The 27,639-nt window shown below is 45.8% G+C and overlaps 1 protein-coding gene across 2 annotated transcripts in view; it reads left to right on the top strand.

The window, feature by feature from the left end:
- Nucleotides 1-27,639, top strand: part of KPNA3 (karyopherin subunit alpha 3) — a 743,375-nt gene that overhangs the window by 131,962 nt on the left and 583,774 nt on the right. For both annotated transcript variants that reach the window (XM_085621926.1, XM_085621927.1), the window contains one exon: nucleotides 17,928-17,972. In XM_085621926.1, the coding sequence (XP_085478052.1) occupies nucleotides 17,928-17,972 (45 nt within the window). The remainder of the gene's footprint in view (nucleotides 1-17,927; nucleotides 17,973-27,639) is intronic.

The raw sequence follows: 27,639 nt of genomic DNA, 5'->3' as shown, positions 1-27,639 counted from the left end.
CGTTGGTAACCAATTGGAAGTTAAAAGAAAAAAAACACAGCAGGCTAAAAACAGAGCTAAAAGTATCCATAGCAACATAATCTAATACTCCATTCTGGTTTAGGTGAACACAGGTATGAAGTAGGAACCATGACAACAAAAGGCTTTGCCTAAACCACTCTGGCGACAAGGCCCTCTGTGCTGGCATGTTTCTATGCTTTTTACACACTGAGCCAATAAAAGACTGCCCAGTAGACTAAACCAATAACAAAAGGATAGTTTTAAACCTTATGAATACGGTGGATGAGAAGTTCATAATCTCTGCAGAGGTTTCACACTTTTGACCGGAATCTTAATGTCCACATGTGGCCCAGGAACTTGGCAACAGCACAAACAATTGTCGGGCTAGGACCTGATCTTAAGATGTGAAGCGCCTCGACATGGTGGCGTGTACCCAGCTGTTTACAGATTGGTTTCAGCCATTTATGTCTTGGGCAAAAGTACTTGGGACAAACGACAAACAGGTGGTCAATGGACTCTATAGCAGATGTACACCTGGGGCAATGCTGTGAGGGAATGGATGTCTGCCTCCAGGTGCTGGTATGAGGTTAGAGGAAGTGATCCAAAGTGGAATTGCATATAGTTTCCTGTTTAGGGGAATGGTGGTGATTTAAAAATTTTGCTCATGGAACCCAGTAATTTTTAAAATTAAAAAAATCCAAGGTTATGCGTCCCCACGAGGAACTGGTGAATGAGTCCCGGGCTACCCATTCCCAATAGTATTTCCTGAGTGCATCTTTGCTAAGGGGCGGTGAATGGTCCTTATTGTCCCAGAGGGCCTCTAGACCTAACGCTCTTAGAGAGGATTTCACATTCCGAATCCAGCCAATCTTGCTGGAAAGGTCAAGAGCGACCATCTCATCAAGCGCACCAATTCTGGGGTGGTCCTAATACGTAGCCAGAATAGTACGGGTCGTAACTTGACCTTTTCCATATTAGTGGCTCTATTCAAGTCCAGTCTTAATGGATGAAGTGGCGTGCTCTGTGGTAGAGAAACAAGAGACCGGAGAAACTCAGAGATCAGTAGAGCATTCATCCTTTAGAATCCCCATAATTCTGCTCCATATAGCGCTGCTCCCACAGCTTTAGCCTCATTAATCTGAATTGGGACTGCCACTGGTTAGAAAAAGAGGTACTATGCTCCTTAAGCAAGGCCCCAACGATTTGTCTATGCTTGAGCGTCTGGTTTTCTATGTGGAATTTCCATGACCTATCTGCGGAGATGGTAATTCCCAACTAGTCAATAGTATTCATCCTCTCCAGGAGGACCCCTCCTATTGTTAGTTTACCCCTAAACTACAGCTGGGCGGTTGCAGAGAAGAAGCTTCGACTTTAGGGTGTTACTGTCCAATCCCTGTGAGTCGCAAAAGGAGTTAAAATGATGTATGAGGAGTTTGAGCCCACTTGGTGTTTTCGATACCAACAGAGTATCATCAGCGAATAATAGTTGCCCCCCCTCCAATGGTTGGGGCATCCTCTGGAACCTCTGCAAGATACTGTACCACACCGTTCACAAAGAGGGAGAAAAGTGTGGGAGCCAGGACTCTGCCCTGGCGTACCCTCCTATTGACTACTATTGTGTCTGAAAGCTGGCCTTGGGAGCACCAGCACACCCTAGCAAAGTTAGCCTCATGGAGACGTAGGAGTGATAAAATCTCCTTAGGGAGGCCCATATCATTTAAAACCTGCCAACGTTTACTCCTGGGGACTAGATTGAAAACGGTCTTTAGGTCGATGAAGGCTACATAGACTCCCGCGACCCAAGACTATGACCTTCCAGATAAGAAGTAGAAAACGAAACACCTGATCAATGGTGCTAGTCTTCTGTCTAAAACCAGCCTGGAATGAGAGCATGTTATGTTCTCTCGTCCAATCCTGGCCCTTCAGGAGGAGTTCCCGTGCGAAGACCTTTTTGGATACAATCTGTCAAACTGATTGGCCTATAATTGCTAGGTTGAGATCTGTCTCCTTTCTTATATACTGGGATCACCTCTGCTCCCTTACAGGAATTGGGTATTTGGGCGACTGTGGCTATGGCATTAGCCAAGGCCAAGATGTAGTTGGGTCAATTTTCGCTGTCCTTTTTAAACATTTCACCCGGAATACCTTTTGCCCCAGCAGTTTTAGCCTTGGCAATAGAATTAATTCAAGTCATAATTTCATTTGGAGAGAAGAAGTCGTTTGCTGGAGCAAGGGCCTGGCCATAGGAGGCTTCATCTCTTTCAAGTGAATTGGGCCCAGAATAAAGCCTAGAAAAGTGACCGTGCCATGCAGTGGTAGAGATATTGTTGGTAGAGAGAGGTGGCCTGTTGACAACCCCCCTCGCTACAAGAAGCCTAAACTTCTGCGAGTCTTTGCTTTCACAGGACTCCCTAATCAAGGCCCATCTACCTATGTCCCTCTCTTGAGCTAACTTTTGCCTTCTCCTCCGGTCTCTCACTAGAATCAGATTGTTCGCTCTAATCGCCTGAGCTATCGGACGTCTAGTGGCCCTACATTCCTTATTGTACCAGGTTAACTGTGGTCTTTTGTTCAAGGCAGATTTAGATTGACGCTCCGGTTTTTGGAAAAGCTTGGCTACCAGGTCAAAGAGTTGAGTGTGACAATCCCTAATCTTGTACAGACCTCCCGGCTGATCAGTTAAGCTTTGCAGCTCCGCTGTGGATGTCAGCAGGTTATGTTTGATGAACTCCAGCTTATCTTTATTCATACTCACCTGGGGCCACTTAAGGCGACAGTAGTCATTAGAAGGGAATATCTCCTTTGAGGACAGAACTTGGCTTGAAGAACTGGGCAGACCCACCTAGAGTTACCTCCATGAGAGTGGCAAGGCATTATGGTCGCTATCCACAGTAGAACCTACTCATGTCGAGCACTCTGGACCACAGCCTGATGTCCAACAAAATATAGTCGATACGACTTAAAATGTTGGGCCTGTTAAAAGTCTTAGCCCCCCCCCCCCCCCCCCCTTAGATCAGAAGCAGTGCGACCATTTGCTGCCCTTAGACCAAATTACAAGGAAACCCTTTAAGCTGGAGTGCTAATTGGGTCCATTTTTTTTAGTAAGGGGGAGGTCAAGTAGGGGGGGGGGGGGGCGCATGGCACAGCTTGTCCTCCTCGCAAACCTCACAGATATACTTGCTATCCAGGGGTTAAAAGGTGACATTAAAGCCTCAAGTCACAATCAGCGGAGGTGGAGTGGACCTGTCATCCAGAAGAGCCTCATCTCATGTAACGTATTTCACCTCTTTCCCGCCTTAGTTCCTCTAGCATAGGCATTATAGATCGGGCTCCTGGTTTTATGGTATTTATTTTTTGGATGTTTGTCTGTATTTATCCACAATTATCTTTTGTTAATTTTAACTGTATTTTGGGTTGTGTGGAAAAATTAAGCTGAAATGAGTATATTTCCACATTTATTTAACCGATAAATATGCACTCGTGCTTGAATGCCTGCCAGGTTTCAATGCTGTAAACACCAGAAGAAGATAAATCAATGCACTTATCCGAAAATATGCACATTTCTGTTTCAACCTTGTGCATATCTACTGCTGTTAAAGCCTCTTAACTAAAATTCCTTTCCTTTTTACTCTTACCTATCAATCCACACAGCTATTGGCCTTTCAGTCATGGCAGACAGTATTTAGAATTCCTCTAAAGGCAACCAAATTTCAGTTTAATCCACATTTAAAAATAAATACTGACAAGAAAATAAATGTTTGTGTTTATTTATCTGTAAAAACGGAAAACAGGGAGCCTTATTTAAAGATGTCAAGTTAGGCTCCATTCGGGCCTTTGAGTTGCACAGCTACAATGTCCAAGCTGTCGGACTGCAGCTCACGTGCGGTAAACTGGAGTGCAATCTTAATCTAAATTATCATCCCCCCTACAGGATGTCCAGGCTTATTGGAGATCGCTGGGTGGTGGAATATTACATAACCAGGCACATAAGCTGGGATGGTATTCCATGTTTCCTGTAGTATGCATATGTTGAATCATTCAATAAGATTTAGCCAATGTGGAAGGGTCAATTTCGATCTTACCCCAGCCACATTCCATGATAGCACATTGAGCTTACTACCTACTTCCTGCCTACTAATGGAGTTGAGTTGTGGTATAACAAGGGAATTCTCTTGTGTTCACAGAAATCTGTGCATGGGTAGTGCCAAGCACTCAAATGGTCACCTTTCCGCCGGGACACAAAAGCTCATTGGGCTGTCGGATGACATTGATCAGAACGCAAGTAGAGCAGGTAGAGGTAGGTGAACTTGTAACTATACACGAGTGCTGGGAGTTTCGGGGAAGTGCTTAGAGCACAGATTGTTGGAAGATGCAAGTCTGTCATTGGTACCCTGATTGGAATCAGTAGCAAGGTAAATGGATGAAGATTGGACTCCACCAGGCAGAGGGTTATGTGATAAATTGTAATTTAATTGGATTGAAGGGGGTGTAAGAGCACTAGATATAGCTTCTAAGGCTATCAAATTATGGGCCACCATCTTATCAGCCAAGCGCACTTCAATGCAATCCAAATGATTGCTGGGGCGAGTAAGCTTTCTGGCTCATATTATGTGTCTCTGATTACTGAGTGACTACCCCTCACATGCCGAGTCCAATGTATAATTTTATTCATGAGCGACTCTTCCCCCTCCGTACGTTTGGTTTGGTGAAAGTTGAGGGACATTGACCATAAAGATGGATTTAGGGAGTGAGATCGGGCACCTACTCTGACCATTTGTGGTGGTGTGTGAATAAGCATTGCTATAAGATCTTGACAGATGTTCAGAAATAGGCGGGGAACCCCATTTTGAATCTGAGGCCTGCCTAGGTTGAAGAGTGGACCTATTTGGCCCAAGGAGGTCATTTTGCCTGGATACAGCAATGGGATTTGGCTTGCGAATGACGGAACAATACTCATAGGGGTTTGGGTCGAGGTTGTATGCTCTAGGGAAGATGAAGTGACACAGCTCCTGCAAGGCAGGGAAGGGGGCTCAGATCTAGTAGATGAACCTGAACAGTAAGTTCTTTGATTGTTAATTTCAACAAGCTAACTTCACACCTAAGATCAGTAATGGTTTTGAAGATAGATGGATTAGTCTGTGTGAGGACTTCAATTTGTCGATCATAGTTGTCTTCAAATATTGTCCACAACCCTTCTGTTGGGTTTTCCTCCTCCCTTCCCAGTCTGTCAGATACAACTCTGCCCTCTTGATCGTTACTTACATCCAATAGTGGTAGGAACCTGTTACTCAGTCTTAGGATAGTGGCCTGGCTATCGGGAACTATTAGGGTTTCAAGCATCGCTGAGTGATTGGACTCGTTGTCAACATCCATCGCGGTAACACTAAGGGTTGCTTTGGTCGGTTTGGTGCTGTGTGGTGGCTTCTTTAACATTGAAGGGATAGGTTTATGTGCCTTAGATTTGGAGCCAATTGAAATGACCTCTAGTGTGCGAATTATGGCAATCCTGTAAGGGATTAGTATCTCCTCGCACTCATCCAAAAGGTCATCAATATGATCTAGCACACAATTTTTCCCAGAAGTCTTGCGGGGGAGCTGAGCTTTGCTTGTTTTTATTTGATGCTCCTGCCCTTCCCACGTATTTTCTTTTCCCCATCGGTAGCTTTTTCCGGGAAGAGATAAGACTAGACTTGAGGAGGTCTGTGGACCCGCTAGTATGTTGAAGAACAAATTGACCCCCACTGTCTAATGCCCACCCCAGCAGGTGTCGCCTTGTACTCACACCCTCATTTTGCGTTGATATGCTACTGAACTTAGTTCGACAAAATATTAGGGGTAAATGGTGCCAATATCTAAAAACAGGCCTAAGGGTCCTAAGAGATTTATGGCCAAAAGTGTCTAGGGAGCTAGGCAATTAAACACGTGTAAATACAGTAACAAGTCCGTTAGTGTCCTGGGCAAACAGGCTTCAGGTGAGGGAGTGATGCAGTCCAATCTCAAGGGTCACAGTAAGATACAAGAGGGCACACAAACACAATACCTTGCATTTAGGGCAGCAGGGCCCAGGCGAGATCCAGAGTGTGGACGAAAAAGGATTGGCCCTACCCAGCCCGTTTCTGTCAGTGATGGGCCAACCCTTGGCCTGGGCGCGTCCCGGGAGTCCTGTGGCGCTTTTGACTGCAAAGCTGGCATCGTGGTCCCTCCTCCTGGGACAGGTAGTCCCTTGGGGTGGCAGTAGCAGTCAAACGACCCCTTGCTAAGTCTGTATTCCAATCATTGCCGAAATATTGCGAATCCTTCTATGAGTATACGTTGAGAGAAATGAATATAGTAATACATATACCTATATACATACCCAATTGCCAAATTAGGTTACTATTCCTATCGTCTCAAAGGAACCACTAATCGTTTTACATGTATATCGATGAAGCCTCAAAAGTTATATACATGGGACTACTTTATCTCCCGAATTCAGGGGGACCTTATTACATATATAAAGAGGGTAGATGTTTTATTTCCATTTTTAATGTCAGACGTGACTACAATGTCCAAACTCATCATATTCAACAGGGAGGGACGTTGAATTCGGGACGTAAAGTTATCCCTTGTATATCACTTTTGAGGCTTGTCGTGAAATTATTGGAGGACTCCTTGCTCGTCATATCAGATCATTTTAACCCAGAACGGGACGCTTGGAACTGAGTGATTGGATTCCATATCCTTGGAACCAAGGACTATTCAGCATTTATGATATATTAATATACTTTTTGGGGGATTACACTATATATATATATATATATATATATATATATATATATATATATATATGTATATGTGAATTGTATCCCTCGGTTTGCTATACTGTCAGCCCTATAAAATTCTCTGATTGGCTATACTTATACGTGTCAGAATGACAGCAGCATTTTAATCTAACAGATCGCTATAAGTGGCAGACACAAACTTCATACAATATAGGAGTGATGTGGTTGCCCTCCATGAGCTGTCCTACATACGTGATGGATTAGCTCCGCCCCATTAATTTTTCCTTGTCCTCAGCTGTGGAACGTTATTCGGGTGCTCTGTATTTGCAGTTGTGCGACTGTGATCGCATGTTTGAGAGAACTTCTTTATGAGCCCTCTTGATAACACTATCACTTTTCTTACCCAGGAAAGATAACTGTATATTTATATCAATACATTTCCATAACAAAGCTTTCCCCCAGCGTTTGTAACATTTAATTTGTTACACTTAGATTTTACTGATATTGTCCTCATATTATTTTTTCTTGATAGGACTTCTCCTCTATATAGCAAAGGAGAGAGATTTACATCTATATATTAATTTGTCCTTCGATGCACCTTAGCCTATTTTAATCTTCCCCTCTTATTTCCTTTATCTGGATTATATCGAAGGGTGAGTATCTGATGTGCAGAAAGTCCTCGTTCCTGCTGTTGCACATAAATGCTGATCTATATATCTCTTTTAACAGCGCCAATAATTTTCCCTATTTCTATGTCTTATTCAGAAATGACCATTTCTGATTGAATATCTTGTTTGGTATCTATAATATAATCCAGCTGAAGTATACTGATTTACCTATTATTGCTATAATTTTGAAGAAAATCTGAGCAACCTATAGCTACAGTAGGTGATTGATTAATGGCATGCGATTTGTACTTATATGATGCACATGCATGTTTGTCACTTGAAAGATACATGAACTGTACACGGGTTCTTCTATATAAAGTTGGACTCTTATCTTCATTCCCATCCTCAACACACAAGGTTTTCTGTTGCCTTTATTTTCCTATCTTTTCCCCACTGGGCACATCTCTGTGACTGCAGGTATTTTATTTTTATCGTTGTCGGAATACTTTATCATTTTCCCTATGTTTATAGTAATTGTATACATTTATCATTCGTTATATTGTCAGGTTTACAGATATTATTCTAATTGGAAATGGGCTTCCCAAAAGAACTTACTCTTGCTTAGATGGTCCCAATTACCACCCATATAATATGTTCAGCTCCCTGATGAAGGTGGCATGACAAATCTTTGTCACACACCGAAACGCGCATTGGCACAATTCTCCTTTGTGTCAAGTTAACCATTGATATCATTGATGTATCTGGATCACCGGTGAAAAGATATTAATTTAGACATATTCTATACCAATTGTGTGGAATGCCAATCGATTCCTGAATTATATATAATTGATCAAGGAGTCAGTTTTTAGTGAATTGGTTGGATATGTATTTCTTTGAATGAATATGTGTGGATGCTTTGATGTAGGAGTGATTTTTCGATCTCTGTAGCAGGTTAGGAAGCCCATGATCAACAAAAATGTAAGTTTATGCATCATGTAATAAAATATTTTTTGAATGTCCGATTCATGATATTGATAGCTATTGAGTTATACCTATCTGAAAGTAAGTGGAGGCACACTGTTATTTTTCTTGTACTTTGATTGCTGATTTTTCTCTTGGTGTTGTTGTCTCCTTTCCTTAGCCTACATGGGCCCTCTAGTGTCTAATATTGTGAGAGGGTGTTAGAGGGCTTGTCAGGAGTCTTGTTGGTCCATCTCATCCCTAGAAAGAAATTGTATCCTTGGCATCTGGGGGGCAGGAGACGCAACAAGGTATCAACTGTTATTCAGTAACGTGAGAATAATTTGGGCTAGTTGCAATATAGCCAGGTTGTGAAGGTCGCCCCTTCCTCTTTTTGAGCATTGTTGAAATAAACTGGATCGGTGTTTGCAGACCAATGCTCGGTACATGAGGAACGGAGTTGCCCCTGAAAGTGTGGAAAAATCTGCAGAGCTTGGTCGACCCATTGTGGATGTTCTTCGAACACCCTAGCTTATAGGAGACTTTTTATACCTCCAGGAGAACACTTTTATTTTTTTGTTTTTATTAATTTTATGCATAACAAAACAGACAGTGACATACCATGCACATCTATGTCAATTTCTTTGGCAATCAGAAAGAATTAGCGCCGTACCGTGTCTACGTACTAGGAAGATCCCAGCAATCATTTACAATACACAAAAGTAAAACATGTCAATTCCCATTATAGCATCAGCCACCCTCAAAGTACAGAGTGCAGGGTTCAAGAAGTAGTGAAGGTCCAGCAGTACGGGCCAGCCACGGACTTGATTGGACAGGGTATGTGGACCGTTACCCCCCAGAATCGGAGTCCACGTCAGGTTCAACCAAGCTAGCCACCCTACTCTTATATAGGGCCCAGAAGTTCTTCGGGCGGTTGCAAGGTGAAATCAGCTCACTATAGTTTTCTGTCTGGGTGCAGCAGTAAGTCATGTCTTTGGACCACTGGGCTATCGTAGGCATAGGGCCACGGAGCCAGCACATCGCCACACATCTTTTTGCTATTAATAATGCCATATCAATCAAGCGTCGGACAGCCCTAGGAAGTGATTTAGAATAACCAATTAGTGCCAGAAGTGGGTCAGGGGTGAGCGTCATCGCCGTGATTCTGTTAAGTTCTGTGAAAACCTGGTCCCAGAAGCGGGCAACCCTCGGGCACGTCCAGGCTAAGTGGAAAAAATCTGCTACGTGTGCACCACATCTTTCACATTGAGGATCATCGCGCAGTCATATCAATGTAATTGTTCCGGTGTATGGTACACCCTATTAAGGAATTTAAAATGGACTAGCCTATGCCGACCATTCAACGAGACCCGCTTTGTATTCATGCAGCAATAGTACCACTTGTCATCAGTAAGGTCTACCTGTAAGTCATGCTGCCAGGCCAACCTAGCCTTCGTGTATGTATTGCCCCTAGCTGCCATTGAGATATATTATATATCCTAGAGACCATCCTAGTAGGCGTTTTAGCTTTAATAACCGCTGTCGGGGCCATCACCTCAGGGGGTCTGCCATGTCGTCACCCAACAATTCCTTTAGAGCATGTCTAAGCCTGTGGAATTGAAAATGAGCAAGGAGGGAGGGGGAGGGCTCATCGCCCACTATTTCCGTGCATGTGCGTGCTATCCCATCCTGAAATAGATCCCCCAGTGCCTGAACTCCAAGAGACTGTAGCGCAGCTATAACACCCCTATCTCTGCATGGCGCTAGCCAGTGGCACCAATCCAGACGGGCAGCCGGGGAGTACAGTAGGTTTCCTGTCTGTAGAAACGGCAAATATTGCCAGGTATGCGCAACCGAGTTAAGGGACTGTAAGATGCCCGTGCGTCTCTCAGATGTCGAAAATAGCAAGGACGGGAGGGGCCTAGGGTGCGCCACTATCGTTTCTATCTGGACATGGGGGATGTCGACCGGTCCATGTATCCAGTGATATGCATGGGAACTTTGGGCGGCACGGTGATACAATTCCAAATCTGGTGCTCCCAGACCTCCCATAGAATAAGGGAGCGTCAATGTTTGCCAGGTTACCCGCGGTTGTTTGCCTGCCCATGCCAAGTGAATCATTAGGGATTGAAGACGTTGGAAAGCCGTACGGGGCGACACCATGAGAATATTCATAAAGAGAAAAAGAAATCGCTGCAGTATGATCATTTTCATAAGAGACACTCTGCCCATTAGTGACAAGGGGAGGCTTATCCAGCATGTGACGTCTTCTTCCAATTTGGAAATCGCCACCCCATAATTCTCTTTTAAAACCACCTCGGAATCTGTGTGCAGTTTGATCCCCAACTAACGCACCGCCTCCGTGGTCCACTGCAGGGGACATTCCGGCTCGATGGGCTTCGTGGTAGGTGTTAGGGGGAACATGATGGATTTGTGCCAGTTAACTCGTAGACCTGACAAAGAGCCAAAGAGAACTATTTCCCTCAAAACCGGTGATAGATTAATATCCGGATCACAGACATAGAGCAGCAGCGTGTCGTCCGCGTAAGTGGAGACAATCAGTCGATAAGTTGGGAAACGTATACCTCTGTGGCTGTGGTATTCCCGAAGGGCACACGCCATGGGTTCCGCAACCAGGGCGTAAAGAATAGGTGACAAGGGGCAGCCCTGCCTCGTGCCTCTCTGTATTCTTATAGGTTCCGTGACCAGGGTGCCAATTTTGATACGCGCTGTGGGAGAGTGGTACAAGACCACAAAAAGTTGTAGAAACACCTCACCAACCCCCATACGAGCAAGGACATGTCGCAAGAAGGGCCACTCGGCGGAGTCGAATGCCTTCTCCATGTCTAAAAATACGGCTATGGCAGGGACCTTCGATCTAGTATGTTGTAAGGCCGCAAAGACTGTGCGGAGGTTATAAGTCAAATTCCGGCCAGGAACAAAGCCGGACTGCTCCGGAGCTAGCGAGCAGTTTAGCAAAGATTTTGGTGTCCACGTTCAACAAGGGCAGCTGCCTAGAAGAGTCGTAGTCTTCAGGTGGTTTACCCGGTTTAAGGATAGTGCCAATGACCGCCTCCCTCATCGTAGGAGGCATCGTCCCGGAGGTGCATATGTCCTCACAGTGTGAGCAGGTGTGGTAAGAGCAGATCAATGAACGCCTTATAAAAGGCAACCGTGAGACCATCACCTCCCAGCGCACTGCCCGCCCTCATACCAGTGAGTGCTAGCAGTATTTTGTCACGTTCTATCGGACGCATCAGAAACTCCCGATGCCAATTAGACAGCCACGGGAGTTTAATATGCTCTAAGTATTCAAGGATTTGTTCATCTGGGCTACTACCCTTGGAGTTCAAATCAGAATAGTATTGTCTGAACTGCTCCGCTACTCGGACCTCCGTCAGAAAACAATCCCCGGTAGAGGATTTGATGTCCGGAATCGGCGGAACATCCCTGCTCTGCCGCTGTAGTCGCGCAAGTACCGCTCCCGGTTATTGTGTCCCCCCCCCCCCCCCCCCCCCCCCTCTCCGTATGTGCGAGCTGTGGCATACTTCCCGAGGTGTTTAAGTTCCGCATCCGCCTCTTCATTGTATTCATGCAGACAACAATGCGGATTCTACCCGTTTGATCTTACGCTCCAGATCAGATAACCTGGTACGTATCGATTTGAGGACCCCCGCATGTTTAGGAATAGCGACCCCCCCGTATATACACTTTAAAAGCTTCCCATACTGTCTGGAAGGAGTCTACAGACCCCACATTTACCTCGAAATACGTCTCAATAGCTGTAGTCATCTCCATCGCAAAGGCTGCATCTGTTGGGGAATAGGCCGGGAAGCGCCACATGAAGGGGGGTACACGCGGTTTAGAAGCAGCAAGCACCAGCAAGAGGGGGGAATGGTCTGAATATGTAAGTGGTAAAATCGTACAAGACTGTATGCGTGATAATAGACGAGAAGCAAACCAGTAGTCAATTCTGGTGTGGATATTATGATACGCTGAATAATGCGTGAACCCACCCTGTCCCGCATGCCTAGTGTGCCAGACGTCGCACATGTCTAATCTAATCCGTGTTTTCCACTACATTAGCCGAAGCGGACACCCGCCTGTCCGGGCCGTCCAACCTGTCTAAAGTAGAGTGTCTGACAAAGTTGAAATCACCCCCCCCCACAAGAACTGGGACGACTGGTGGGAAATGGAAAGATCGGTCAACTTACGGTAAAAATCGGGATCATCATAATTAAGGCCGTAAACATTTAGTATGAACACTTCCAACCCCTTACCGCTGCATTCAGTAAGCACATATCGCCCCTCCCTGTCTGTCACTAGGGGTGATAGTCCGATTGCCTTCTTGAGGTTAACCCACGTCAGTACCCCTCTAGCATGTGTGTTGAAACCGGCTGCGTGTACTTTACCCTGGAACCCTTTTGTACGCAGGACCGGACTGTCCAGTGGCAGGTGCGTCTCCTGTAATAGGGCGATGTCAATGTTGTGTCTGTATAAGTAACCCAGCACCTTCCAGTCTTTCCTAAAGTCGTTCAGGCCGCGCACATTCCACATAAGTACTGCTAGCACGTCCGGGCCGTCAGTTTGGCATATGGTAGTGTGATCCGTCATGAGGGGGCTGAGTATACGAACAGTAGGGAACATGTTTTAGCAGGTCTACACACCAACGGCACTACCCTCCAGGAACAATCACAACAGTAAACATTGCATATGTCAGTCTCATTACATTCCCTCCCTCCACCCACTTCAGGCCAACCCCACCCTGGCCCGAGGACAATACCTCCCCAACATGAACATGGTGATATATAGTGACAAACCTTGGAAGCCTCAATTCATCAAACAGACCCCTCGCTCCCCCCACCCACGTCAGACCAACCCTAACTTGGCCACGGCACAAGCCCACTAACCAATAAGACCCACACTCCCCCCACCCCAGACAGTCAAAACGTTCCCCAGTGTGCTTCACGCGTGGGTGGATGTTGCTCAACAGACCGACAATGTTTAGCCTATATAAGCCTACACTCCGCACACAGTCAGCAAGATAGCATGCCACTGCAATGTAACACTCCCCACCCGTAACAGCAGAGATTCCCAGTGGACTGTTCCGTACAAAAGACATCAGTTCGAGAGATCGCAAGTTCCTGAGGCCACCCATTTCAGCCGAGTCCAGCTTTCCAAACCCACTCCATCTTATGTGACCAGACTCTCAGGCTGTGTGATATCACCACTGCACCCCCTATACATATCATTCCCAGCACAGGCCCCGGATAATTATTCATGTCATAGAGGACAGGCTTAGCAGCCCCCATAGGCAATATCGAGGAAACAAAATTCACAGTCCAATGGTCCACAGCATAGTCCCCGCTCCCTCCATCCCATCCACCCAGGCATACTTATCACAAAAGGATATTCAACTAGGTCTCAGTCTTGATCTTCCAACGAGCCACCCATCGCTTTATCTGACAGTTGCTTCTCCAGGCTATGTCTCTTCTCCTTGGACCATCCTTTCATTGCCGACTGCAGGGCCTTTGGGTCAGTGAAGAAGTGGGATCGGCCCTGCCTGTAGACGCGGAGTCTCACCGGATAGAGCATGGCATAGTCTATCCCCTGATCTCGAAGCTGCCTCTTCAATGGGGCAAACAGCCGTCGAGCCTCCAGCACCCTCGCTGTGAAACCCGGAAACCAAGATATCTTGTTACCCTCATGTTGCAGTGGTTGTTTCTCACAGGCCAACCACAGCACAACGTCCCTATCTCGGTAGTTAAGTAATTTGGCGATTATAGGTCTAGGGGCAGCACCTGTAGGTGGCCGCGGCCCCAGCGACCGGTGCGTCCTTTCCACCACAAACATCTCAGAGAAGGAAGACTCCCCAAGCAGAGTTTCGAGTAATCTTTCGATGTAGAGTTCCATGTTACCCGTTTGTGTGGTTTCCGGAAGGCCTGTGATTCGCAGGTTACAGCGCCTACAGCATGCCTCCAAATCTTCAGTTTTGTCCTGTAAGAGCTTCAGAACCCTGCCCAGCTGTTTGTGTTCCGTGTCTAAGGCAGTCTGCGCCTCCTCCGTTTCCGTGAGTCTCCGTTCCGTCATGTCGAGTCGCTCCGCATGCTTGTCCAGCCTCTCCGCCATACGGTCCATCCTATATGAGAGCGCGTCCATCTTGGAGCCAAGGGCCGTGATCCCCCACTGCAGATTCTTTTCCATAGTCAGTAGGAGACCGCGGATGTCGTGTCCAGCGTCAGTGTCCGTCTGGTCCCGCCCTCTGGCGCCTTTGGCGGACGTGTCACTGAATTTAGACCGCGTCTGGTTGAACGACAGCTTCGGCTGTGCCTCATCCACCCTGCCCATCTTGGCCACTCGGGGTACCAACACACTCACCACGCCTCGTCGCACCGTAAGTATGCTCCAGTGCAGGAAGACTAAGGCCAGGTGTCACAGATACTAAGTGCGCTTTCCGCCGGGATCACTGCACGCCCTTACTCCTCAGATTGGGCTCCTTCATGCTGTCTGGGACGCAGTGCCCCCGATCCATCCCCCCCTCACTCAGGCAATATAGCAGGACCATCAGTCTGCCAGCCGCCACCACTGAGGGCTCCGGAGAAGAGCCAGATGCTAATGTCCTGTGGCAACTCTGTGCGTCTGGGCAGTCCTATTTCGTAATTAGATCTGAGCAGGATCTACCGTCATTAGGGGGGGGGACCAGCACCCCAATGGGTGAAACAGGGTCCCAGCACCGCCACCTGCAGTACAAGAGCGCTTCCCCCCATGCACAACCCGGGATCGCGCACGGGCGCCACAGTGTCCGATCAGCAATAAATGTCCTGGCCTCGCCTCCAGCGTCAACGCGTTCTCTCGACATCCCGCTGTCAAAAGGGGCTTCTCCTGCGACACACCCACCGGCTCCGCAACCGCAGGGAGCAGTCGGTCTCCAACCCCCGGCGCATCCACGTCCAGCACCGCTCTAGCCAGATAGGCGAGCGTTCAGCTGCTGCAGACCCTTCCGGCCCAGTTCAGGTCTAACGGGGTGGTGCCTAGCTGTGCTCACCGTAGGTAGTAATCTGCAGTCTTCCCACGGTACTCTCGCATATCATGAGCGGCGCCCAACCGTCACCTCAGGCCACGCTCCACCAGTCGACTCCCCCAGCAGCGTCCTCTCCAGCGACCGCAAGCAAACAGCACCCCAGCGGCTCTGCAATGCTCACAGTGCGATTGCCGAAAGGCCAGACGTGCACAGTGGTGTTGGCGAGGCGGGGGCTCCGGGCCTCCAACAGGCCGCTACGTTCGGGAGCCGCTCGCTCACCATCCTCGAGTGGTCCAATCGAGCTCCGCCTCTGATCGGTGCGCAAGCCCGGCTATAGAGGCCCAGCAGGCCGCGGCACATCAGTCGCGGTTAATCTCGAACCAGAGCGGGTGAGAGCCTCCGGTAGCACCGCATAGCAGTCCAGCCGGGCTCCCAAGTAATACGCTCATAGGCTTGCTACGCTGGGTCAGCGCAGTTGCAGGATATATGAAGGATAGATTAACAGTTCCACGGAGCGCTCGGCTCAAGCGGCCATCTTTGAAGCGAGCAAGCTCCTCCCCCACCTCCAAGAGAACACTTAATGATTTACTGCTGTATTGAGTTGCAGGGCGGTGGGGTTCCGATGCGCTGATTCTATGTATTATAAATGTCTTATGCCATGCTATGCCTATATGAGAGTTGCTATGAAAATAAAGAGTTGAATAAAAAGAATTTGAATAAATGGTTCGACTAACCTACAAAAAGCATGAGGATCAAAGGTGTGTAGTTAGTAATTGTCATCAGACCTCTCATTCATCCTTCACTGTCATTGTTCGCTTATTTCCATCAGAACAGTGCCTTGGTTGCATTGGTTTTTAAAGATAACTAGTTTTTTTAAGCATATTTTTGAAGAAAATTAGATGCCACTTCTATTTGGATTATTTTTGATTTGAAAGCCAAAGCATAGTTAACAAGCACAGTAGTTTTCGTGTGAATGACCTGCTGATGAATGTAGCTCTCAGATCTTCAGCTTGGCTTATAATAGAATATACGAATGTTGCATATTCCTTGTTGGTTTTTTGCTTGACTCAGTTGTTGTAAACAAAGGTGCAACATTAAAAATCAGCCACAAGAGTTAATTCTGTAGGATGCAAGTCTAGAAAATGATACTTCACATGAGTTTGCTGCTTGATGTATTGTTAAACCATTTTGGTCTATCTGATCAAGTAACTGTTGTGCATCCAGCCCAGTGCCTTGTCAATCAGTTTGTTAAATTAAAGCCCCTTTCGTCCTCTTTTTAGAAGTAATCTACTCTTTTTGGTACAACTGGCTCCGACCAATTACACCAGCACATTGACCACTGTGAAGATCAGATAATTTACTTTGATGTTTTGTTCACATGGGTATAACGTTACATTTACTTGTGGTGGTTCTTTGAGAAAGTTAAACTGCAACATTTAATCTTAAAGGTATTAAAAAAAAAAAAAAAAAAAGTTTTCAGACCCCAGTCTGTCCAATGTAGATTTCCTCTTTCAGTAGTTGCTGTTGCACAACTTCTAACTTCTTGAATGGGTCCCTCTTTAAACCTTTTAAGCCTAATTGATGATCCTATAAATTCCTGGAAAAGGCTCTTTTGGTAGCTTGTCTGGCAATTTTACGTTTGCTTTTGTGGCTAGAAGCATTTTTAATTAATGCAGTACATAGTGCTTTTGCTAGGGAGGCAGTAGGTTCTGTTCCTCTTCACTGTCGTACAGGCATCTCCTTCAGCACCATTCCTACTTGTCTGAGTGACCAACTGTGCAGGATTCTGTATTTCGCTCACTAACCAGACCTTGCTCACTGGTTCAAGGTCCAATTTTTCTGCTACATGTGCATAGTTAGATGAGCGGCAATGCAGTGAATTTCTGTTCCTGACACTGTTCTGTGATGCTAAATGGAACCACATTTTAGCCACTGTCTATGTGGAAAAATGTATGTTGGTCTACACCAGTTATCAGTCAGTTTTGATATTTTGTGTGAGGACTTTCACAGAGTGCTAGCATGCTGTGATGCATATTGATACGTTTAGAGGTATTTGATTGAAAAGAATCTCTAGTGCTTTAAGTTGAGGTAAGATAAACTTAAGAATAATGCCAGGAATCCGTTGACAGAAATATTTTTGTGGCGGTTGATCCACACACCAGAAAGCAAAATGATCTTATTGTGGGCAAAGGATCAATAGTGATGGGCAAGTGGAAAAGTGTGTCTGGCGTCTAAGCGTTGGGTAGGAAATTAGGCAGCTTGAATATGCCATAACACAGCTTATTGGTCAACCACAGCATTCTGGAGATGTCTAACTTAATTGATACTATCTACTGATAAGATTCATATAGTCTTAACTACTCTATCCTTTTATTAGGACAGATTCATGCCATGAAGGGCTTTGAAATAATTGAAACCATGCAGAAATGTTACCCCAAATCTTTCATTCAGTTACTGCTTTTTATTTCGATGATGAATTAGCTATTGCATCGTTTTTCTTGTGTTAAAAAAATGTGCATTTAGTTTGAATTTAAGTGCTTAGTTTTGTTTCTTTCTAATATATTTATTTTGTTACAGACCATGAGAAGGCACAGAAATGAAGTGACCGTTGAACTGCGAAAGGTAACTTGAGTTCTCATCTCCTTCCTATTCATTAATTGTAAACAAATTGTGTACAGTCAGCTCGGGTTTTAGCATATTCTAAGACAGTAAAAACAACACTTAATGCAGTTTGAAAATCCATACTCCTTAGGCTTTTACATCTTGTATCGGACGAACTGAGAAAAGCAAACGTGGTACAATATATTAGTTTGAAAAGGGCCTGAAATTCCTCTTCTATACATGTCCTTCAGACATTCCTTTTCAGGGATTAAAGTAGCTGAATTAAAGAGCATATCAATTTTCAATCCAGAAAAAAAGATTTGCTGTCGGACCAACAAAAGCGGGTGACACGAAAACTAATTTGCTACACATTACCTGCTTTTCTGATTTAAAAAAAAAAATGTTTTATTGGGTTTTAGCAGATGGACTGGGTTGGCCACAACTTCTACCTCAGGCATTGAATCAGCATATCCAATAACCGAAACAAACAAATTGCACAGACAGTCGCACCCATTCCACCGCACCAACCAGCAATCCGCATTACGTACAACATTGTTATTATCAATATTGTGTGAGAGTGTCCAGTCGGTCAGTTTCATATCTCCGAATTTCCTCATCAAGACCAGAGTTGACGGGACAAGTAGGTTCTAAAACATAATCCCTATAATCTGCTGATTTTTGCCAAATTTAAGGGGGGTTTTGGGGACATCCCCTAGCCAAATATACTGCAGGCAGCTTTCCTCCCCATGCAGTGATCGACACCCTTTTCCACACCTTGAGAGTACGGGGGGCCTTCACCTTTCATGCCTTGAATCCCTTTTAGCAAGAATTAGTCTCAAGAAAAGAAGCTGCTGCTTGTACCTTTTCCTCCCCATGCTGTCTGTACAGTGGAGGAGGATCAATTTGTGGTCCATTGGAATCGTCCATAAAAGGACCTCACTCAGGATGTTACCTCTCCGCCATAACCGGTTTAGTGCTGTCCATATTGTATGATGGAATGTACTATCCTCCATCTTGCAGCGAAGACAGATTTGGGAGTCTATGGTGCCCATACGCCACAGATGTCTCTTAAAGTAAGCTCTAGGCAGATATTTGTATCAAGCGACGACTTGTTGAAATTGCTGCCTCGCGAGGTCCCCCAAAAAGCCTCACTTCAATCGCCACGATCTAATGTGCCAAGGTCCGCTTCCCATGACGCACGGAGTGCAGGTAATGTATTAGAGCTATTTGTTACTAGGGCCAGTATATTTTCGTTATTTTATGGGATCCCAAATTCCCCCAGGAGGAGCTTGCCCTCCAGTGGGCTGAATTCCGGGAGATCCAGATGTTGTCTAATGTATGGTGTGATGGCGTAATTGTTAGTACCGATGGAATTGACTGTGATGCAGTCGGTATTGTCTGCAGCTCTTGAAATGACTTTAAGATTATGCCCTGCATCACATCACCCAGTAAAGAAATCCCAATAATGTTCCATACCCGAAACCTCTCAAGTTGGGTCACCTGGCATAGCAATCCTCCCTGCCATAGTGCTCGGCCAATTTCCCCCACCATCTCATCTGCCGCAGGGAGCGTTTCCATACTCACCCCCATCATAGCATATTCTAGCACAGGGGTGGTACCCATTGCTCAATTCTCAAACGTATACGTTGGATCCTCCAGAGAGCAATACCAACAGTTGATGATTGAAAGGTGGGATGCTGAGTAGTAGGAGGAGATGTCTGCTGCAGCCGTGCTCCCACAAAATGAGGAATGTTCACAGGTTCTGAGGGCAATACACCCCCACACCCTCCCAGAGGAACCCTCCTAGAACTTCATTAAGCTGTCTAAACCATGATTGGGGAATGACGTAGGGATGATTCTGCAGACGGAGCAGGGAAACCATTTTGAAAATCGCCGATCTGCCCATCAAGGACAACGAGTTACAAAATAAAGGGGTTACCCCAGACACGTCACTAGGACCTGGGTAAAGTTCGGTACAAGGAAAAAGTGACTGTGATAGATTCACTGTGTCCCCCCTTTTCTAACATTTAGGTTTTGTAAATAGGTTAGCCTTGGATAAGGCTGGATTGGCTATTTACGTTTTGGATGTATATACTGCTCACTGCCCTCCCTCTCTCACTTACCTTCACATTCACACATTGCTGCACTTATACCCCCCCCCCCCCCCTCCCCTTTGGAGCACCTCTTCACAAGTGCATTTAACAAATGTGATGCATTTGAACATGAAAACACATGTTCAACATGAATAAATATGTTTAACATGAATAATATAGTTTGTAATTGATTTAACAGGTGTTGTTGATGTTTTTATTTTAGTTCAAGTTTTTTGTCCACTATGGCTACTTTTTCCTTGTACCCATCGAGAACAGCAAGAGTGACCAGAACCTCAGCTTCTCTCTCACCCAGGTTAATGCAGACACCAAGTTCCGAGCCCATGACAAAGCTGCATCTGGAGACCCAAATACAACTAAATATTCCACCAATGTCAAGCACGGCTTCCATCTTGCTATCCCAGTGTAACCATTTACTGGGAAAACCTGTAATTTTGCGGCATTCATATAGAGGATGTATGTGTCTCTGAATGTGCGCATGATCTGCTTAATTCGTGGTCCTTAGGTCTCCGGATCAGTGAGAAAAAAAGAGAACATCATGTGCATAGGGGGCAATCCTATCGGATAATCCCTCACTCCTCTTGAAGTCCCTCACCTGGGCATCCATCCAGACTCGCATGGTGAAGAGCTCCAAGGCCAGTGTGAGCAGCAATGGAGATAGACGGCAACTCTGTTTTGTCCCCCTATGAATCTGGAAGGGATTGGACAAGGCACCTGCAATCCTAATTGATGGTGTTAAGTTGGTATACAAAAGTCTGAAATAGAGTAATTTGGAGCCAAAATTCAGTCTGTGGAGAAGGACAAATGGGTAATCCCAATGGATGGAATCAAATGCCCTATCTATATCCAATAGGAGCACAGTGTCAGGCCTCCCCAGGCGGTCTGCCTGGGCATTGAACACACGTCTGACTTTGACACGTAGCGAGTAGGCACAACGGCCACCTGTTCCAGATGAACCAACTCCAGGATTTCACTAGCCGACAGGCCGGTGTCTTCGCCAGGAGTTTCGCCTCCACATTCAGAAGGGAAATCAGGTGATAGGATGTGTTCCCTCGGTTGTCGGCCTGGCTTGGGGAATGCCACGATTTCTGCATGTTGCCAATCTGGCAGCAATGGTTCACCCTTGAGGGCGGAAATGATCACCCCTAAGAGGTGCTTCCCAGGACAGGTCAGGAAAGCTTTAGAACTTTCACAGGGGAATCCGTTGGGGCCCAGGGCCTGCCCTGTTTGCATTTCACAAAGGCCAGAGGAGAGCTCCTCCTCTGTAATCACCTTGTCCAGTTGGACAGGGTCTAGAGTGACAAGGCGTCCACAAAGTCGCCTATTTATTCTAGGGTTGGTGTCTTCCAATGGGCATACATCTCACTGTAATAAATGGCAAAGCTCCGGGCCACCTCATGAGGGTTCACTAACAGTCGTCCTTGCTGGTCATGAACTGCAGGAGTCGTAGTGGGATAGTGAGCAGTCTGGCAGAGCCTGTGCAGCATCATGCTTCATTTACCCTCCTATTTATGCAGGTGACATTGCCGCCCGCCAGGTCTGTTTGGCCTTCTCAAGGAGCAGCTGTTGGTATTGCTGTTGTGCCTATCCCAACTGCCGCCGCGCCAGGCCACCATCAGCGATTCGACTACGCTCCTCTAGTGTCCACTTCTGCCGTTCAGTGTCTATAAGGGCCTGAGCTCTACGCTGGTGCAATAGCTAATATCTACGCAACGCAAGGTCAACGTAAAGGCCTTTCATAGTGTCGCTGCTGAAGCAACGTATGAATGTTGAGAGTGAAGTACTCTTCAATGGATCATGTGATATGTGATGAATAGAAAGGATTCTGCAGGTGCCGCAGCAAAAGTCTCCGGCCGAATGCTGGTCTCCCAGATTCCACAAGAAATTTGAGAGCTGTCTGGGAATCATCAGACAAACCCCTTGCAAAGAAGTCTACTTCTGATACTCATTGGCTATACTTGTTGGACATGAAGAAATAATCAAGTCGGGAGAATGAACCATGAGCCGAGGAAAAAATTGTGTATCAATTCCTGCAGGGATGACAGGCTCTCCAGATATCTACTAGACACAACGCAGCAACCAAGGAGCTAGCCTGGACCCGCCTGCCTCCGCTACACCACCGATTGCACCACCCTATGTATGTGTTGGTCCATTACATCATACCAGTATCCCTCCAGAACCAATAAACCCCCAAGGTAGGTCTCTTCACATGCACACCACTAGGTCCACAAATGTCTGCCTCATGGGAGGTGGGGCATGTGTAGAACCAATGGCGCGGGTTTCCCCATATAGGGTACCTGTAACAATTGTATACCTCCTGTGGCAGTCGGTCCATACCTTGGTTGGCAAAAACAAATACTACGTTGAATTGGTATACAGGTGCCCCCAGCACCCCTAGTGAATCAAGAATGGAATATCTGATTGAAACCATATCTAGCAAGGCAGGGTACCTTAATGCCCAGGAGAGCTCTTCTGTAGCAAACGTATGTCTGCTCCCAACCTTTTAACCTGTTTTAGCACTGCCCATGCTTGATCTTGTCTATGACTCCTCGTGCGTTCCACAAAATCATGCCGGGTCTTCTCACAGGTGCATCGACTCATGAATTACTCATAACGAAGCTTCTGGATATGTATTAAACTCAATGTGTGGTCTCTGGAATGAATGTATAGTGAGTCTGTGCACGACAGCTACATAAAACATAACTTGTTCGAGGCATGTGTGCTGCAGATGCACATACTTTACATATTCTTGCCATCTAGTTTTGGGTCCGGATGTTTGCAAGTTGTTTTTCTTCGAAGAAGTCTTTCCTAGTCAAGAGGTAATGTGACTCCTCCTTTCGTGCATGGGCATCGACTCCATTGTTAGATTGTTTTCTTTCCACCATCGTGTTCGGATTTGTATTGCTGTGCTCCGGTTTGAAATAGTCGTTCGGGTTCCCTTTAGTCCTCAATCCATTCTACGCTCGGCGGTATTGTCATCGTACGCGTTCCCCTTTCTCCGCATATCCATTCGATCCGAAAATGTCATCTTCTGTCAAACATTGTGGGCGGCCTTCAGACCTAGCCTCGTTGATTGGCCCCTCTGCTGATGAACAGACTCCGTTCCAGTTCTGTCCTTGGTGCCGCTCGAAGTACCCTCACACCGATCTACACCAGGTCTGCAACTTGTGCTTCGCATCGGAGCATAAAGAAGACTGCGAGGCCTGTCGCTCGTTGAGGTTGAGAAAGACTCTTCTAGCTAGTCTGGCTCGACGACGAGAAATGCAATGCCAAAGCACTCAACAGACTCTGGAGCTCTTCGGAGCAGAGTCCGAACAAGAAGAAGCGGCAGCAGCAGAAGAAGCGCAGGCCTTCTCGGTCGAAGAATCCGATTCCGAACTAGAGTTTGAGTTGGAGTCCGAAGACATTCCATCGGGACAGGGTGTCATGAGTACCAAATCCCCCGTACCTCATAAGCTGTCTTCCACTAAACATTAGGCTTCCGCACCACTTCTGCCATCAGACTCTGCATCGAGCTGAGACGAATCGTCTTTAGACCTGAAACATTTTGCTCCGAAAAACAAATCTGGTTCAGAGCCAAAATCCTCAGTCTCAAAACAAGTCTGCTTCGGAGCCGAAACCTTCTGCTTCAAAACAAAGAGCTGCTTCATAGCTGAAACCTACTGCTTCCACGGACAAGATTTTCTATTTGAGACAATTGGGTATTCACTCAGAGTTAAGTCTCCTTATGTTAAAATTCATGATGAGGCATGCAGATGACCTTTTTTAAAGGTCCGGTTCATGCACAAATCTTAACACCCAGGGTTGATAAAAAATATAAACCATCACCCTCTGATTTGGTTTTTATTACAGGATAGGTCCCCGTTGATTCCCTGGTAGTTTCTAGTGCTCGTAAAAGAGCAAACTCACAGACCTCTGGTGATGCTCCCCCCAGATAAAGAATCTAAGCTTATTGACGCATCTGGTAAATGGATAGCTGCTCAAGCTGCTAATCACTGGCGCATTGCCAACACATAGGACCTGTTAGCCAGATATGACAGGGCCCACTGAGATGAGATGGAAGGTCTACTTCAGTACCTCCCAGAAGAAAACAAGAAAAAGGCACAAGAGCTAGTTCAAGAAGGAAAGCTTATCTCTAACTCTTCTATTAGATGTGCTCTTGATGCTGCTGAAACTGCAGCAAGAGAAGTTAACACCAGCATTCTCTTACGTAGGCATGCCTGGCTTAGAATTTCCGGCTTTAAACCAGAAGTCCATCAGTCTATCTTAAACACTTCCTTTGACAAACATCATCTTTTCGGACCTCAGGTTGATGAGGCTCTAGAAAAAATGAAAAATGACAGACGTGGCGAAATCCATGGGAGCACTTCAGAGTTCTTCAAGCAGAGGTTGCTATCGGTGCTCATTCCATAGAGCAGGGTCTAAAAGTACATCCTCAGACCCTAACACTTCCTCTTATAAATCCAACACGCAACCCTCTCCCGGTAGATGCTTCTTTAGAGGAGGGTACAGAGGAAACCATTTTAAAAGTAGAGGCAAGGGCACGCCAACCCGTAACTCTCCTTCCCCCAATAAGCAGTGACTTACCTACACTTCCCCCGATCATTTAACACCTATTGGGGGAAGAATTTAACAATTTCTCCCCATTTGGCAATCCATAACATCAGACAAATGGGTGTTCGACATTATCCGACATGGTAATTGCCTGGAGCTCACCAGCAATCCTACCAACATACCACCTTGTACCCACAAACGTTGGTCAGAACACCTACAGCTCTTCAAAGAAGAGGTACAAGCTCTTTTGACAAAAGGAGCTCTAGAGCCAGTTCCATTACAGTACCAAGGCTCAGGGGTCTACTCTCTGTACTTCCTAATCCCCAAAAAGGACTGTTCCTTAAGACCTATTTTGGGTCTAAGGACATTAAACCTGCACATACTTTCAGAACATTTTCTCATGGTCACGCTTCAACAGGTTCTTCTGTTGCTACAGTAAGGCGATTTTATGTCCACACTGGACTTAAGACTCATACCTTCATATTACGGTTCACCCAGCTCATCGCAAATACCTCCGATTTGTGATGCAAGTAAAACGCTATCAATTCAAGTTACTTCCGTTCGGAGTAACTACTGCTCCCAGAGTATTCACGAAATTTCTGGCAGTAGTAGTAGCAGCACATCTCGGAAGACAACAGATTCATGTCTTCCCATACCTGGATGACTAGCTTATCAAAGCCAGCACACCCCACAAGTGCTTACATCACACTCAGACTACATTAGACCTACTCTACCAATTGGGTTCACAGTCAATGCTCAAAAGTCTCGCCTTCAGCCTTCACAAATTCAGTCTTATCTGGAAGACACTCTAAATACTTGCACAGCTCTAGCTTCTCCCAAAGCAGCCAGATTTCGAAATATTCAAACTCGGCTACTACAGTTTCAGACCAACCAATACTTAGCAGTCAGAATGTTCATGCAGCTGCTAGGGATGATGGTATTATGCATTGCGATAGAGCCTCACGCAAGGTTGAACATGCTCCTCTAAAAGAGTGATTGGCACTTCAGTGAAATCAATCGCAGAGTCAATTAACAGATCTAGTGTTGGTAGACAGCCGCACCCATCGCTCTCTGCAGTGGTGGAACACACCAAACTTATCAAAAGGGTTGCCCTTCACGGACTCTGTTCCACAGATTGTGCTGCATATTCATCCCTCACAGGTTGGGGTGCCCATCTTCACAACTCCACAATTCAGGGTCTATGGGACAACAAGTACAAAGGTATTCACATCAACTATCTAGAGATTCTTGCTGTATATATATCACTGAGAGCTTTTCAGTCTCACCTCATAGGGAAAGTTGTACTAGTCCGCACTGACAAAATGACAGCAATGTACTGTGAGCAAAAACAAGGGGGGACCCGTTCTCTGCAACTGTCACGCCTCTCTCAGACAATTTGGCGTTGGGCAATTTATCACAGTGTCCATCTTCTGGCGGAGCACCTCTCAGGAGTGGACAATCAGATTGCCGACCTCCTAAGCAGAAGGCGGCAACAAATACACAAGTGGGAACTTCATCCCCAGGTTCTCCTTCCATAAATTCAAGAATTGGGATTCTCACAAATAGATCTGTTCGCCACGGTAGACAACTTAAAATGCCCTAACTTCGCCTCCAGGTTCCACACCCTCTATCCAAAGGCAATGCCCTATGGATGAATTGGTTAGGGATATTTGCCTATGCTTTTCCGCCTCTCCCTCTACATCCATTTCTGGTTCGGAAGCTCAGGCAAACATCCCTTACACTGATTCTTGTGGCTCCAACTTGGGCCCGTCAGCCGTGGTTCACGACACTCTTAGAACTGTCTGTAGTTCCACATCAAAAGCTGCATGTCAATTCCAGTCTTCTCACATAGAACCCTGGAGAAGTCAGACACCCAAACCCCAAGCAGATCAATCTAGCAATTTGGCTCCTGAAGTCATAGAGTTTGGATATCTTAACTTGCCTCCAGAATTTATGACCATTCTTAAAGAAACAAGAAAGCCAACTACCAAAACATGCTTTTCAGCTAAATGGAAAGATTTGTTATATATTGTACTAATGACAATATTGATCCACTAGATGCATCCACTCAAAATATCATTTGTTACCTTCTGCATTTACAGCATGCTTGTTTAGCCTATACTTCAATTCAACTGCATCTTGCGGCAGTAGATGCATATTTGCAGAACAGACCTCTATCTTTGTTCAAGGTTCCAGTGATTAAAGCCTTTATGGAGGGCATTAAGAGTAATACCACCCAGAGTGCCTTCAGCACCAGTTTGGAATCTGAACATGGTGCTTACATGGCTCATGGGTCCACCTTTTGAGCAATTACACAACCGTCCCCTATAGTTTCTTTCATGGAAGTGGCCTTCCTCATTGCAATCACTTCATTGAGGAGAGTTGGTGAGCTACAGGCTTTAACTTTAGAAAAACCCTTCGGTCAACTTCATAAAGACAGTAGTTCTTCGCACCAACCCAAAATTTCTTCTCAAAGTGGTTTCTGCTTTTCATATCAATCAATCAGTTGAGTTTGCCTGTGTTCTTTCCTCAACCTTATTCTGTAGCAGAAAGAGCTCCTCATACTCTTGATGTCAGAAGAGCGTTATTGTACTACATTGAAAGAACATTTGCTACACCTCACAAAGGCAATCCCATCTCTAAATCTGGGATTGCAAGATGGATTGTTAAGTGCATTCAAACCTGCTACGCAAAAGCTAAACAAACTTTATTTATACCTCCTACAGTGCATTCTACCTGTAAAATAATAGCGGCTATGGCCTTTTTAGGTAACATCCCTGTAGCTGACATTTGTAAAGCAGCAATATGGGCCACACACACACTTTTACCAAACATTACTGTGTGGATGTGTTAGCAGGCCAACAAGCCAACTCTGAGCAAGCAGTGCTAAAAAAACATTTTTAAACAGCTGCAGCATCTACTTGTTAGCCACCGCATTGGGAGAATACTGCTATATAGTCCAAACAAACCATGTGTATCTACAACACACATGCCTCAACTGTATTAAGCTACTTACCCAGTGA

This window comes from Triturus cristatus, chromosome 8 (assembly GCF_964204655.1).
Source record: "Triturus cristatus chromosome 8, aTriCri1.1, whole genome shotgun sequence".
Lineage (NCBI taxonomy): Eukaryota > Metazoa > Chordata > Amphibia > Caudata > Salamandridae > Triturus > Triturus cristatus.
The sequence above is the reverse complement of the archived record's forward strand: the minus strand, read 5'-3'. Positions and strand labels throughout refer to the sequence as shown.